This window comes from Gouania willdenowi, chromosome 10 (genome assembly GCF_900634775.1).
Source record: "Gouania willdenowi chromosome 10, fGouWil2.1, whole genome shotgun sequence".
NCBI classification, from domain to species: Eukaryota; Metazoa; Chordata; class Actinopteri; order Blenniiformes; family Gobiesocidae; genus Gouania; species Gouania willdenowi.
In genome coordinates this window covers 39,592,309-39,608,928 of record NC_041053.1, presented here as the reverse complement: position 1 = coordinate 39,608,928, position 16,620 = coordinate 39,592,309, and the positions used below count along the sequence as shown (strand labels likewise).

The 16,620-nt window shown below is 38.5% G+C and overlaps 2 protein-coding genes across 2 annotated transcripts; both read left to right on the top strand.

The window, feature by feature from the left end:
• Positions 1-421: 421 nt before the first annotated feature.
• On the top strand, positions 422-13,464 carry srp72 (signal recognition particle 72). The gene is given in 20 exon segments (XM_028460277.1): positions 422-577; positions 1,175-1,295; positions 2,322-2,442; positions 3,594-3,737; positions 4,712-4,823; positions 4,909-4,940; positions 5,598-5,722; positions 7,801-7,858; positions 7,943-8,074; positions 8,145-8,273; positions 9,824-9,896; positions 9,999-10,063; positions 10,149-10,244; positions 10,348-10,451; positions 10,563-10,640; positions 11,557-11,694; positions 11,769-11,806; positions 11,889-12,048; positions 12,770-12,794; positions 12,796-13,464. Coding segments are annotated over 20 exon segments (2,010 nt in total). The 5' UTR covers positions 422-477; the 3' UTR covers positions 12,955-13,464.
• Positions 13,465-14,267: 803 nt separating this feature from the next.
• Positions 14,268-15,529, top strand: LOC114471456 (snRNA-activating protein complex subunit 1-like). Its single transcript, XM_028460278.1, has one exon. It carries the CDS (start codon positions 14,356-14,358, stop codon positions 15,364-15,366), a length of 1,011 nt encoding a protein of 336 aa, XP_028316079.1. The 5' UTR covers positions 14,268-14,355; the 3' UTR covers positions 15,367-15,529.
• Positions 15,530-16,620: the final 1,091 nt, after the last annotated feature.

The following is a 16,620-nucleotide window of genomic DNA, read 5'->3' as shown; positions in this document are numbered from 1 at the left end:
TCTGTCTCGTTTTTCTATCTTCACACGTCAGAAATGAAACCTTTATTTATTTAGTCACATTATATGTAATGAAAACCCATAACCCTAACCCTAATACTTTAAAGTGACTGTTTTACTGCAAAACGAAAAGAATAAAATCTTGAAGTAGAAGTTATTTCTGTACCTACGAATCAAAAGTACTGTTTTTTTCAAATTCCAGAAATATTTAAATTATTTTATCATAATTATGACTTTTCATCTTATAATTTTGACTTCCTATCTCATAATTATGACTTTTCATCTTATAATTTTGACTTCCTATCTCATAATTATGACTTTCTTTCTCATAATTATGACTGTATTAACTCATATCTTATTGTTCACAAGATATGTACATTCGATGTTTTTTATTTTTTTATTTTTTCATCCTAATCGGTATTCTTGACCCGGAAGTGACGATCGTCTACTTCCGCCGTGACCGTGGTCCTCTCCGTAAAGATGGCGAGCGGCGGGTTGTCCGTGGCCTCGCTTTGGACCGAAGTGAACCGCTGCGGGCAGAACGGAGACTACACTAGGGCTCTGAAAGCTCTCGCTAAGAGTGTGTATTCATTTCACAAGATTTTACTTAAACTTCCCAATGGAAGGAATAATTCTAGAGCCACATATCACTGCGCTGGATGGGAGCTGTTAGCATGACGCTAAGCTAACGTGCGCTATGTTGAATAAAAACAGTTTAAGATCAACTTGGGTGCTCTAATTTCCTCAAATATGCACTCTGTGAGATAGTGACCTAATATCAACATATTTTTACTACTTCAGAAAGTGTGTTTGGTGTGCGTAAATGATTAAAACATTCCCTGAAATTGGTTTTCTCAGATTACTGACGTGTCCCTATTTGCTGAACATGAGCCATCAGTTTACCCACAGTTTAATATTTTTCGCTTTTATTTTATTCTCTGGCAAAATATAAAGCCACGTTTAGCTTGGAGTTTAGTTGTATTAATGCTTGTTAATCATTTGTTTTTATTTTTTTAATGTGATGTAATACGTTGTGATTCTGGACTGTTATGCAGAGCTGGCTGATACCAGTCTGAATTTTGTTTGAATATTTGATGTCAAAGTTTGTCTGTATTGTTTGTATTGAAACAAAAAAAGTTGTTAATGCTAGTTTCTGTGCTCTCTTTCTCTGTGGCAGTTTTGCAGGAATCCAGGGACGATGTGACAGCTCTTCACTGTAAAGTAGTTTGTCTTGTGCAGACCGGGAGCTTCAAGGAGGCACTGAATGTGATGAACACACACTCCAAAGTGCTGGGCAGGTAAAGACGCTACCTGTGAATCCATATTGGTACTCAACGGTACCAATTTTCTGTACTTTTGTGTGATAACAATAAATGGTAAATATTAAAATCTCAAAATGTTCCAATTTACAGTATATATTTCTTATAAAAATGAAAAATGAATCCCCCCCACACTGGACATTTCAACTCACTTTTTCCTATGTGCAATATGTATCTTCAACTCAGGTTATATTTATTTATTTATTTATTTATTTTGTGTACAGTATATTTCATTTTTTTCCTTGTTTTTCCAAAATGGCAATATATGATATAAATCTCAATATTTTTCCATTCAAATAAAGTCTGACCAGAAAAACAAATCTGGGTTAAATTTGCTGATGCAAAATGCCACACACACATTTATTAACATTAACACATTTATTGTTTAGGGGAAGGTCATGGTTAGTACACACTCAGAAATCCATCTAATTGAGCTTTTCATGCTTTGTTTTAACACAAAATAAGTTATAAAATACATATGATATAGGCGATGTAATTTTTGCCAAAATAGAAAAATTGCTATAACTTGAATCTAGATATATTGCCCAGCCCTACTTGTTAGGCTTCTTAATGAATGAAAATACTGATGTTAATATTTTTTTGGTTTTTTTCTGTCAGTATACCCATAGATTTCAATTTCTTTTTAAATGGTAAAGTAATCAGATTCACTGACAGGTAGTAGGAAAAGTTGATATGAAAGATATTTTAATAATTAACTACGTATGTTTAAGCCATAACTGTGACATGGTTCCACAGGTTTAATTTAATTGTAATTGTCAGTTTTTATAAAATTTCCATGTTAATTAAAATTTCCAAGTAAATTATCTGAACACAATTGCAAATATAATCACATCATAATTGTAATTAATTACCAATTACACAATTACAATTATAATTGACCCCAACCCTGTCCATCAATGACACTTAAATATCTGTAACGTTGCATCAAATTGTATGTTTTCTGAGCGACGTTTGACTGGAGTGTTTGTTTTGTTTTTGTTTCAGTGCGGTTGTGTTTGAGAAGGCGTACTGTGAGTACCGACTGAACCGAGTGGAGAGTTCTCTGAAGACCATCGAGAGCGCCTCAGAACAAACGGACAAACTGAAGGAGCTTTATGGACAAGTGGTGAGGAACATCTCCCACCCATTCTATACACTCATTGTCTACTGCAGGGGTTCTCATCCTTGGGGTTGCGATACAGAGAAAGTTGGAGGAATGCCAAAATACAGTAAGAAATCCATTCAACTCTGACCCAGATAGATAAATAATAATAATTTTGCCATCAAAAGCCCTGTTTCAGTGTTTTTTTTTTAATGTTTTATATAAGGAAACAATGTTCAGGTGTTAGAGTTGTCACTAAAGCAAAAAAAATAGCTTTAAAGTCACTGACAGGGTTTTTTTTTTTAGAAAAAGGCTTTTTTCTCAGCTTTTTGCTCTGAAACTGAAGATTTGTGTAAAACTTGCTCTTTTCAACGGCTGGTGTCATATTTCATATAGTCATAGTAGAAAATATTCTGTGGGTTTTTAAAATCAGTCAAAATGCTCAAAAACGGCTGGCACTGAGGGGTGGTAGAAAATCTGAGAATGGCTGGCACTGAATGAGTTAATGCAATTTCTGCTACTTCATCAAATTTTAATGCCTTTTCTGCACATTTTTTCTGACTTTCAAGACAATTCCATCACTTATAAACCCTTTCTACCACTTTTTCCACCTAATATCACATATGTTGACCCATTATTGTCACTTTCAACCTCTTTTCACCGTTTTTCATGCTTATTTTTTGCTAATTTAACAACATTAACGATTTCTCATGCCCATTATTTGACAGTTTAAACTAATTGTTTAAACTAACGTCGTGAGACGTTACTGTTGATGTGTTATTGCAATAGTAATTTTTAAATTTACATTACCCCCACCACCCCACCCCGATTTTTGCCACTTTTAAGCCAATATTGACACTTTAAACCCTTTTTTTTTTTTTTTTTTTAACCACTTTCTCTGTCCGTGTTTGGCCACTCTAATTTGCAACTTGCTTTTTAAAATTCCATTTCACTACCTTTTCCACCATTTTTGGTTACTTTTAACCCATTTTATTTGTGATTAAAACAAGGATTCGGATTATTCCATAGGTTTGAAATAGCTGGCAGTTTCAGAAAGGTTGGTGATGGTGACCATCACATATTGTTTGTTTAGATAAGGTTTATTTTTGTTACTACATCCACTACAGTTAAGAAACCCAACCATTTGTATTATTTTTTATTTTTCCTCTGTCCAGTTGTACCGACTGGAACGATACGATGAGTGCAAGTCTGTGTACACGGACCTGATCCGTAACTCTCAGGATGAGTATGAGGAGGAGAGGAAGACCAACCTGGCTGCTGTGGTGGCTGCAATGAGTCAGTGGGAAAACGCACCGACAGTAAGGAAAGCTCATTCTGTTAAAACAACGACTTTCATTCACGCGCTGCATTAAGACACAGATAAATAAATAGTATGAATGTAGTGTGTGAGTGAGTGTTGGTGGTGGTGGTCGGAGGGGCCGATGGCACACTATGGCAGCCTCGCCTCCGTCAGTCTGCCCCAGGGCAGTTGTGGCTACTACAGTAGCTTACCACCACTAAGTGCGAAGTGAAAGAATAATGCCTTAATTCTGTAAAGCGACTGAGTGTCTATGATAAAGCGCTATATAAAATTGATGCATTATTATTATTATCATTAAATCAATATACACATTAAGGGTGTAAGAAAAAAACTATTCAGGGATATATCGTGATATTTCACCACGTGATTATCGTATCGATCCAAAAAATTTCCAAATCGATTTTTTAAATTATGTTTTATAACAAAAAAAATATTTAAACGCCCGGTCACTAGGTGTCAGTGAACCACATCAGACTTTGTTAAACTACCTCACGACCTGCACTGTATGTACATAAAACATACTGAGCACTTTTATAGATGTATGTGGGTTTTTTTTTTTAAGAATTTAAAAAACTTAACAGAATCAGAATCTGTTGTCAAAGTAAAAGTTAAACTTTTTTTGAAAAATGTAATTTGACAGTTTGATAAACATACCACTTGTTTTTTTATATTGCTTCTTCAATTACAGTTAGTTACCATTTACTTGTTCTCACGTGTAAAAAAAAAAAAAAATGAAATAAATGCTATTTCATACTAGGGATGTAACGATTCACTCAACTCCCGATACGATTTGATTCGATTCACGATACTGGGTTCACGATACGATTCTCTCACGATTTATTTTACAAAATGGGACTGTAGACAAATGATGACTGAAAAATATTCCTTTATTTTTTATTTTTTAATTGCATGTTTTAATGCTCTGAACACATGTTGCGATTCAAGTTTGTTTTCTTCTTCCACTTCCTGTAGGAAGATTTAGGGCTTCCTGAGTCCACGTACGAGCTCTGCTACAACACAGCATGCGCTCTGATTGGCCAAGGAAAGCTGACGGAGGCTCTGAACAAGCTACAGCAAGCAGAAGGTTGTTTACACACCGTTAATCACTGAAGCTTCCTAATGTTTCACTAAATATCTGTTCAATGATGGATGAATGTTTGCTTTGACAGAACTTTGCAGAGTGTCGCTGTCTGAAGACTCGGTGAGTGTTTGTTTGTTTTTTCTTTTTTAGCTTCATATGTATGGAGGTAGATTTGTGTCTTTATTATTCAATCAGTAAAAAAAAAAAAAGTTTCACTCAAAAAAGAAAATCACTTCAATAACAAAAACTATTTTCAATAAAAAAAAACAATTAAAAGATGATTAATATTTTCAATCAAAGAAAAGTGTTGAAATGCAAACAAAAAAAATTGAGACCCAAATAATTGAGTTTGAAAATGTTTGTTTTTATTGAAAAGTTTTTTTTTGATTAAAGTCATCATTTTTGTATTTTGTCTTTTTGTTATTCAACCAAAAAGTCTTCAAATGCAATTATTTGGGTCTCAAATATTTTTTTGTATTTGAACACCTTCTTTCTTTGATTGAAAATATTTATTTTTGAATAAGGTAAATTTATTTGTATTGAAAAGGTTTTTTTTTTTTTTTTAAATTGAATAATAAAGGCACAAATCTACTTCTATACATATGTAAGATTTGTAGTGATGGTGAAATATTAATAAGGAAAACTAAATTGTGTTAATGTATAATTGGCTCCAGTTGTTGTTACATTCTGAGCAGAACAAATATAATGCTAGATTTTTATATATATATATTTAAGTTTGTAGATGAGAGTTAATATCTCTTGTTGTTTCTCTTCCAGGACGTGACAGAGGAGGACATTGAGTCGGAACTGGCCGTCATCCATTCTCAGATGGCGTACATCATGCAGCTCCAGGGTCGGACAGACGAGGCTCTGCAGCTCTACAACCAGGTCATAAAGCTCAAGTGAGTCACGCTGTCGTCATGACGACGACAGCTCACAAAAGCAGATCTGCATACATTTAATTTTAGATGACAACGGTGGGGAAATGGCAAGTGTGAACTACTGTTGTAACGTGTAGGGATGTACGGATATTGCAAATAAGAGGGGATTCAAATAAATACAGCACAGTATGTGCTTCAATACTCTGATTAATCAATAGGGGGTGCTGTGACTGCAATATGGCCGTTTGTTTAGGCGTTACTAGGGATGCACCGAAATCAACATTTTTGTCCAAAACGGAAAATGAAAAAAGCCAAGACTGAAAAACGAAAAAAAATCATTACTCAAATTATTGTTCCCATTGTATTTATGGCTCTGAATGTGTACTAATGTCACGAAAATCAAAACATTGCAATTGTATGAATTAATATTAATACTTCAAAGAATAAATCAATATTTATTTAGCACTGACTTTCCAACAATGCACCATATAAAATAAATAAAATGTTTAACTTGTCCCCACTCACACATTAAATAATAATGTACAGGTCTATAATAGGGTGGTTCACTTTTTGCCCTTGTTCACATTGACATTGTAAGTATCTGTACCAAAAATGTCAATCACTGCACATTAAGGGGCGGCACACTTTTTGTGTTTAATGTTTAAGTTTTTTCTATCTTCAGGAATAGTTTTTGAAATCTTCAAATGTTATGAGAAGGAAATACATATTGGTTAAAAAAAATCTTGACATTTTAAATAAAAGAATAAGATGTATTAAGACTAATCTGCTTTTTTCTACGAAATATGAACTATGTATTCAAATTGAAAAATGTTCAGTGCATCATTAAATCCCAATCTTTAATTTGAATCAAATCAATGGTTGAGTCATTCTTACACCCCTGGTAGCGCGTATTAATTAGGGCTGTGCATTGCCATGAATCTGACGATTTGCATGTCACAATATATTCTGATACCAAACGGCCGGGTTCTCGCCAGCGCTCTTGAGCATAGGGCCCCCCAGCGTTGTAATTTTACTCCCCTACATAGCAATGGCGCCCCCTACGTTCAGTTTTTAGCAACGTGAGGGGTATTACCTGTTGTTTTTTCCCTTTTTTTAATCGGGATCGTCGTCATAATTGTTGCACACTTGGACACAAAAGGGACTCCCAGGTGTGCACAGGTTGTTTTAACTTTTTTTAATTCTGCATAATTGAGAAACGCATACATCAGCCGCACCCTCTAATACTCTGGATGCTTCCGTCTTTACCTGAGGACCCCTTCAGCCCTTTAGCTGCCCCCGATGCTGCCTGTGTGCATTCTTTGCTTACGTAACCATAATAACCGTCCATGTATGTAAGCTTTTATTCATCCACCTTATTTATTTATTTAAAAACTCAAGTTGTATAAGTGTTATGAGAGCTGATATTATAGGTTTTATATGTTTTTAAAGCTGTTTTGATTGTGCACAGCAAAATGTTTAGTGTCTTGTGGGATTTATGCTGCTCATTTAGGTTTTGTTTGGAAGTCTTTATTTACTGAATAAGCTTTTATGTTAGATCAGATTGAATTAGCTGAACAAGCTAATATTTTAGTTATTTATATATATATATACATTTCTTTTGTAATATGATTACTGTTGAAATTGGTGATTTGATAGAAATAAAGATGATAGTGATACATTTGTTACTTTAATGAATGGATACTGACACATTTACCTTGTTCAAAAATATAAAATAGCCACAAAGTGAGTGAAAGAAAAAAAAGATGCATAAAAAATTGTGATAATCGTTAATATCGTAATAATCGTTAATTAATCGAATCGTAGCACCCTGAATCGACATCAAATCGTGAGGTCCCTTAGATGGCACACCCCTAAAAGTGAGGCAGTAACAAAGATTTAAAAAAACAACTTTAGTTTTACTTGACTATTTTGGCCCTCCAAGAGTTATGCATTTCATAATTTTCCATGCCAGCGGCGCTTGCTCGTATGCCGCACCCCCATGAAATATTGTGATAAATCGCCGAATCAGTTTTATCATTCACTCATTGTTTTAAAGTGTAAAGATTTCAAGCTCTGATCATGTGTTTGGTTTGTTTCAGACCTTCTGATGTGGGGCTGCTCGCTGTCACCGCCAACAACATCATCACAATAAACAAGGTGGGTTCTAAATTCTTCCACGTTTTCCCTAGAATTCCTCTATTTTTGTATTTCCCATCATTGATTTAAACTCTGTCCCTTCAGGACCAAAATGTGTTCGACTCAAAGAAAAAGGTGAAGCTAACGAACACTGAAGGCGTTGAGTACAAACTGGCAAGGAAACAGCTACAGGCCATCGACCTGAACAAAGCCCTGCTGGCCATGTACACCAACCAGGTGCGCAGGACGCTAACAGTTAGCGCTGAGTCATCACAAAGAGTAAGAATTGATGTTTTTTCTCCAACAGGCCGAGCAGTGCAGGAAGCTGTCGTCCGGTCTTCAGTCTCAGAACCCAGGTCAACCTCAGCCCGTCCTCATCCAGGCGGCTCAGCTGTGCAGAGAGAAGCAGCACAGCAGAGCAATCGAGCTGCTTCAGGTAAACGAGACTCACACAGCAAACAAAACCTTATTTTAATTACAGTTTTGAATGATAAATCAAAAATAATCTTGCTGATCTCAATGAGGACAGTCGCACTCTCTGTTTCTCCCTCCCTTCCATTCTTATCTCTCTCTGCTGCTGCTTTGTCTGGTCCTGTGAGCCTAACAAGAGCCTCTCTCTGCAACTCATCCAAAACCGGAATAATGGAATTAATTAGTTAGTCTTTCAGTGCTATCGACCAGATTTTTTCGACGAAAAGAACCAGGGGTTGTGAACCCGCATGTCCAAGCGGGACTTTTCCGGCTGGATACGCACTTGACCCTTGGAATAAGTGGCGAGTTGTGTGTCTGTCCATCCTTTCTGAGGAAGAGATGGAGGACATCTACATGATTGGAATAATGATAGCAGGCATGCTGCTGATCGGAGCTGCTGGCTTTCTAATCTATCGAAAAGTCCGTACTACGCTGGCGACTGTTTTGGAAAAGCTGCCAGTGATTTCTGAAGGATGTAGCAGGGCTCTGAACACTCAGACTCATGTGTTGATCGATATCAAAAGCAAGCAAGAGCTGCTTAAGGATTGTCTACGCGTTATGGATAACAATTGGCAGAAGTTGGAGGCCCGGCTTGGAAGTAGTAGTTAGGCCACTCATTGGATTACAGCAGAGAGACCCAGGACAGTAAGACTATTAAAATTTGACATAGCCTGTATCAAAAACGCATTGCTTATCTCCCTTTCGGCTCCCCAGCCAGCCAAGGTTGTCTCATCTCTTATCACCAGGAAGTTTCTGCAGACGGCGGATCTATTATTGCCGGACGCAATAAGCTCGTGTGGAACAGGAAGTAGTGCGCAGGCAGAATAAAACATCAGATACGGGAGAAGCCGTATCAAAGTTGGAGTCCCGCCTCACTTCCACTCTCCTTCTCCCATTGACCGAGGTTACCCCTGGTAGAGGAAAACACCAACCCTCCAGCGGGCCCATTTTGGACTCTAGCCGAAAAACCGAGCACATTTTCGGACTTTGGAATAAAACATGTCCGCTGATACCACTTTTTCTGGCTCTAGCGGGAGCAATTCCACTCTACCTGAAAACAAAGCACATATGCTCAATTTTGACAGCACGTTTGGCCTGATCCAAGCACTTTATTAAAAAAATCAATGAGAGAAGCAGTATCGAAGTGGGAGCCCTGCCTCAAATCCACACTCCTTCTCCCCTTGACCTCCAGCTTTCTTCAGGCGCTAGGCGGGATTGGATCCTATTTCACATATACAGTAGATATTGACCATATCCATGGTTGAATCACAATAAACACATTAACTGTTTGTATGGTTTTGTGGTTCTTTGTATTCACTCCAACTCAGATTATCATGTTACTACGCATGAATTAGCGAGATCTCAACAGATATGCAGCAATAATGGAGGCGGTGGGGATTGAAAGAGTGCAGATTGTGCTGCAGTTACACAGCTGATGCGTTTCACGCATCCAGTGGAAATTCGGTATAAGTATTAATTTTGTGTCTTTGCTCAATTTTCTTTTTTGTTTTTCAGCAATTTTCCGAACAAAACCCAGAGAGTGCGCCTGTTATCAAACTGACGATGGCGCAGCTTTATTTAGTACAAGGTAGCACCGGCACACCTTCTACACTGATGTCCATCATAATGGGCATGTTGTAGTTTCTGTGTTGAATGTGTGTGAGAGTACATTTTTGTTTTCTCATTTCAGCTCATGTGACGAAGGCCTGCGACGTCTTGAGGTCCATTAAAGAGTTCAAGCACAAATCGGGGATGGTGAGAGCAAATGTCCACCTGAGCTGTGCACAAATGTCTCCACTCTTTATGTCTGAGCTGCTAAACATGTATCGTTCATCTCCAGGTTTCTGCTTTAGTAACGATGTATTCCCACGAAGAAGACATCGACAGCGCCATCGACGTCTTTAAACAAGCTATAGATCATTACCAGTCCCAACAGGTCAGGACTCACTCTTTGATTTCATCTCATTCAGCATCAAAGACAACGACGACGATGATGATGATGTAACGTGAACACATCTTCATTGTTTTCTCCTCTACAGCCTGGATCTGCTGCACATTTGGCTTTGGTTCGAGAAGCTGCTAATTTCAAGCTGAAATACGGACGTAAAAAGGAGGCCATCAGCGACCTGGAGCAGCTGTGGAAGTGAGTCGGACCCTCGGCTCTGTTTGAGCTGCTTGTTCTGATCCACGTTTGGTCAAACAGAGATGTAAAGTCTGCGTTTGAGTAAAAGTCTTTTTGTTTCTCTCTAAACAGACAAAACCCCAAGGACGTGCACACGCTGGCTCAGCTGATCTCTGCATATTCTCTGGTGGACACAAATAAGGCCAAATCGTATCCTTTCTCTGAGATGTTGTCTGTTTAGAATAGGGGTTCTCAACCTTGGGGTTGAAGGACACTGGGAGGGGGTCGCCAGACGCCTTCAGGAAACTAGGAATATTTTTTTTAACAATTCACACTAATTTTTTCTTATTTTCTGCACCAAACTTGCCATCACTTTGTTTTTCCATATTTCTGCTCCTTTTCATGCATTTTTGCTACGTTACTCCCATTTCTGCCACTCTATCAAATATCAATGTGTTTTCTGCAAATTTTTTCCACTTAAAAAACTATTTCGGCACTTATAAACCCTTTCCACCACTTTTCCACCTAACGTTGCCTATATTGAGCAATTATTGTCATTTTTAACCTCTTCATCATATTTGGTGCCCCCCCCATGGTAGAAAGTTTTCATTACATTTTTCCCAAAGTAATTCGAAAAAATAAAATTCCTGATATAATGTACATAATATACTAATATTTTAAGTGCCATAAAACAGCATGTATTACTGCTAGTTTCATGTCACAGGTGTTGGTTTTACTTCAGGTGTGTAGTATAAGTTTTCAGTGAAATGGTCCCAAACTTTAGAGACTTTTGGTTGGTTCTTCTTCTGCTGCACAGTTTTTCTTCAAATGATGTAGTGACACTGCACCCAGCAGTTCATGGATGGTACTGCAGCAAAAATGAAGCAGAAAGCTGATTTTATCATGAATTTACAACATTAAAGGACGCGTCGATGCAAATCTCTGTAGTCAATATTATCAATTGTGACTAATAATTTTTTGCATTATTGTTGTTGCACACACACAATCATAAAGACGGTCTATAAATTTAATTTTTGGACAGTTTTTATCTCTAACTTTGTAAAAACTGTTTGTCCGACCTTTAAAATTGAACTCATTGTATTTGGAGCTTAACGCACATCTGCAGCCTCAGCAAACATCTGCCCTCGGCCGACACCATGTCCTTCAAACTAGACGTGGATGAGCTGGAGAACTCGCACGGAGCCACGAACGTCAGGAAAAAAGCTGCCAAAGTCGTGGGAGAGAATCTTCCCAAAGAGCAGAGGTGAGTCTGCCGCAGTGTGACCGACATTCATTCAGAATGATGTCATGTCTCATGTTGGTGTTCTTTTATTGTAGCCAAGGTGACGTTAAAAAGAAGAAGAAGAAAAAGAAAGGTGAGTCTGCGGTGAATGGACGACTGAAATGAGAAGTGATTTTAAATTCAATGCGATCGCACTGATTTCTGTTTGTTTGTAGGTAAACTGCCTAAAAACTGCGACCCCAAAGCGACCCCCGACCCTGAGCGGTGGCTCCCCATGAGGGAGCGCTCGTACTACAGAGGGAGGAAGAAGGGGAAGAAGAAGGAGCAGATTGGAAAAGGAACGCAGGGAGCGACAGCAGGAGCATCAGCTGAGCTGTGAGTGGAAAGGCTTTAGACTTTAATCACGTTAAACTTAGCTCCTGGTGCTGGGTGTAGCGGGTTTAGTGGTGATCGTGTTATCTTGTGACTGGTGTCTGACAGCACTGCTGATTATGACAAATGATGTCGGCGCTGAAAACAAATGTACGGTGGCGTATTAGGGCCACGTTAAGATAAAAAGAAATCTGACCACTGCCAGATTAAAGTCGTAATATTTAGAGAATAAAGTCATAATTTCATCAGATTAAAGTGGTAAAATTTAGAGATTAAAGTTGTAATATTTATCAGGTTAAAGTTGTAATATTTTGAGAATATTACGACTTTCATGTTAAAATTTTATCACTTTAATCTCATAAAATTACGATTTTATTAGGAAGAGACTATTTTAATTAAATTACAACTTTAATCTTCAAATATTACGACTTTAATCTTATGTTTCGATTTTATTAAAATATGACATTATTCTCATTAATTTACGACTTTAATCTTGAAATATTGCGACTTTAATCTGAGTGCACAGATTATAATTTGTAATTGTAATGTAGCCCTAATGCATCGCTGTCATCTGATGGAACAAACTCGTGTCACCAGTTATGACGACACGATCACATGACGTGGTCACACCTCACTGCTTCCAGCACGTTGTTTTAGTCTCGTAGATGATATTTCCAGACATCGAAGGGTTAAACTTGTTAATCCTGTGACTGTGTCTCTGTAGTGATGCCAGTAAGACGGCCAGCAGCCCCCCCCACCTCGCCCAGACCTGGGTCGGCGTCCGGTTCATCCGCGGCCGCCGGCAGCAGCGGCGTGGTTCCTCCTCGGCAGCAGAAACCGTCAGCGTCTGGAGCGACGCGCAAGAAAGCACCACAGAAGAAGAAGAAGGGTGGGAAAGGAGGCTGGTAGAGAGGAGCAGGTCAACACCACAGAAGAAGAAAAACCCAATTTAATTTAGTGTTTCTGTTTCTGATCAGATGGAACAAGAACCTCTGCCGCCGTTTCTTATGAATTCATCTAAACAATATATTTAAAGGACAATTAAATATATATTTATGGGCTTTCTTTTCAACTTTAAGGTGATTCAGGAAGTCAAACTCCATCACTGGGATCATCTTATGAATGAAACCTCATTTTTTAATCCAAGCCTCAACATTTTTCTTCAAATTGAGTTAATTTGTTTTTGAATCATTGTTTCTTTAAAACATGTTGTTTTGAAAGCCCCAAAACTCTGATTTGTTTCCCCCCTTTTTTATGTTTTTAATGTGTCCATTTAAGGTTTAATTTGGCTCCAGCGGAGCAAGATAAATACATTTTCTCCCTGAAGGTCACATTCAGAAGTAAAAAGGTATTTGTCTGTTAAAAATGCTTTTTTTTGTTTCTGTTCTCCTGCTTAGTCTTATTAAAACTGAAGAGCGACTCAGTCTCCTGTGTTTTCTTTTTTATATTATATAAAATGACAATAAATACAAAGAAATTAGAATAAATGAATAAAAGGGCTTTATATAAATGTGTTTGCAGCTATGCTTTTTGCATTCCTATCAGTTTTATTTGATTATTCAAATAAGAAAAGTGTTTGTAGAAAATCTGCTGATTATTTACTTAAATATTAGCACAAAAAAGAAGTGTAAATCCATCCCACTTACAGTAGGTGCATTTGAGCTCTGAATTCAGTTTTATCATTGGTTTCAAGAAATTATCAAGTAGAAGAAACTTTAATTTAGGACCGTTTTTAGATTTGAATTTAACTGGTTAGAAATCAGTAAAAATTTTATGTACCAATGTAGATTTGTCTTAATACATCCAAAATACAAATATTTTCAGTGAAAAACACTTTAAATTCAAGAAAAAGAGTGTTCAAATGGATATTATCATTTGACACCTCCCAAAAATTGTATTTGAACACTTGTAAATTTTTTATTTTTTAATTTAAGTAATTTTTATTTTTGTATTTGGGTCATATTAATGGTAGGACATTTGTCTATTAAAAAATCCCCAAACACAGAAAAAATATTTTTTCTTTCCAAGTGAACACAATACGCTTCCGTACTTTACCATGACAGAATGAAAAATAAATTAAATGAAACATTTTTTTCTTTAAAATGTGTTTTTTATTTTTATTTAGGTGAAGTTTATTTTTATTGAAAACACTGAATAATGAAACAAATGTATCTTTGATGGTGAACTATCGCCCCCATGTGGTCACCTGTGGTAGTGTCTGATTAGGATGAAGCTGTAGCACCTGTCCTGGCTCTGGTTCTCCTCTCACACCTGTTAGACTCCCAGTCCCGGTGGTCTCCATACCCCTCCATGCCACTCACTGCCCCCGTCTACTCGGACTCCTTCGACGGCCTCCTCGCGGAGGACGTGGGGGAGCTCCTGGCCCGCTTCCAGCACTCGGACTCGGTTCGGTACTCGGTGTTTTCCGCGGTGTGGAGGGAGATGAGGTTCTCGGAGGTCTTCATGGGTATAAACAGCTCCGCGGAGCAGAGACGGTTCACCAAGCTGACCCTGGACACCGCGGTGAAGTACTTCCAGCCCCCCTACAGCTACCAGATCCGGGTCGGAGGTCTGTACCTGCTGTTCGGGCTCTACCACGCGCAGCTCTGCCATCCACCGGTAAAGATCCGGTTCTGCCTCCACGACTGGATCCACGTCCAGAACTTCCTCCGGGACTCGGTGGAGTTCGGGCACCATGACGTGGTCTACGTGTACCAGCGTCTCCTGGCCTCCAAAGCGGTCCACTTCACGGCCATGACCCACTTCCTGTCCTTCCAGAAGTTCAAGAAGCAGCGGATGAATCCAGTGTGCTCAGAGTTCCTGAGCCGAACCATGGCCGTCCTTGACCTCCGCTCCTCCGACCTCCTGGAGGAGGTGGGCCACATCCAGAACCAGTACGAGACCATGAAGGAGGCCTCGGTGGAGGTTCGAGGCCAGGTGAGCGTCACACACCGGGACCTGGGCTCCCGACTCAGGGACTGTATGACAGAGTTCATCAGCTGGCAGGAGAAGGCCTTCTCAGTCCAGAACCAGGACCAGGAGGGTGAAGATGAGGAAGAGGAGGAGTCTACGACCAGCAGCGGGAGGGCCAGGCTCCTGGAGTCCATCAAACAGAGGAGTTATGGTAGCATCAGGGGGGAGTCCAGGACCTCCAGGTCCAAGAGACCCCGTAGGGTGGAGACTGTAGAGGAGGTCAAGGTCACACGGAGGAAGGGTAGACCTGAGTCTCTGCGGATCAGGACCAGGAAGAAGCTCGGGGTGGAGCAGCAGGAGGACGGAGGTCATCCATGGAGCCTGGGCAGGACCGCCGCGCCCTGCTAAGACCTACATAGTCCTGCTAAGACCATCAGAGACCTACATAGTCCTGCTAAGACCATCAGAGACCTACATAGTCCTGCTAAGACCACCAGAGACCTACATAGTCCTGTTAAGACCACCAGAGACCTACATAGTCCTGCTAAGACAGAGACCTACATAGTCCTGCTAAGACCATCAGAGACCTACATAGTCCTGCTAAGACCATCAGAGACCTACATAGTCCTGTTAAGACCACCAGAGACCTACATAGTCCTGTTAAGACCACCAGAGACCTACATAGTCCTGTTAAGACCACCAGAGACCTACATAGTCCTGTTAAGACCACCAGAGACCTACATAGTCCTGTTAAGACCACCAGAGACCTACATAGTCCTGTTAAGACCACCAGAGACCTACATAGTCCTGTTAAGACCACCAGAGACCTACATAGTCCTGCTAAGACAGAGACCTACATAGTCCTGTTAAGACCATCAGAGACCTACATAGTCCTACTGAGTCCTGATGAGCATCTAAACATGTTTACCACATTTGTTTTATATAGTTTATAAAGCTTTTTATTTAGTTAAACTTACTTTTTGTAGGTTTAATAATACATTTAATGTTGAATATCTTATTGTTGTTGAGAATCATTTCATATTCCCTGTTGTTTTTTCCCCCTTTAACTTTAATTTTGTGTTTAAACCTGTGAGTAATAATTTTGAACAATAAACCTTTGTTTTAATGATCTACAGGCTTTTCCTTCTGTTTGTTGCTGTAAACAGTAATAAAAATAATTTTTGCTACAAGTGCAGCAACATATCTGCCAAAACCTTAATTTAGTATTTTAAGAAACAATTGAAATATATTTTGTCATAGAGCCTGGTCAAAGTCACACATTTGTACCATAGTATATACTAGTCATCTTAAAGATGTAAATCCTTGTTTTAATTGGAAATAAATCTGGTTAAAAGTGACCAAAAATGTTGGAAAAGAAGGTGAAATGGGATTTTAAAAACCACAGAAATTGGTTAAAAGTTGCAAATTAGAGTGGACAAAAACAGACAGAAAAAGTGGTAAAAAGTGTCAATATTGGAACAATTAGTATAAACTAGCAAATAATGGGCACAAATAACTGTGAATGTGGTTAAATTGGCAAAAAAAATAAGCATGAAATATGGTGAAAAGAGGTTTAAAGTGACAATAATGGGTCAACATATGTAACATTTAGGTTTAAAGGGTTTATTAGTGCTGAAAATGTCTTGAAAGTGGAAAAAAATG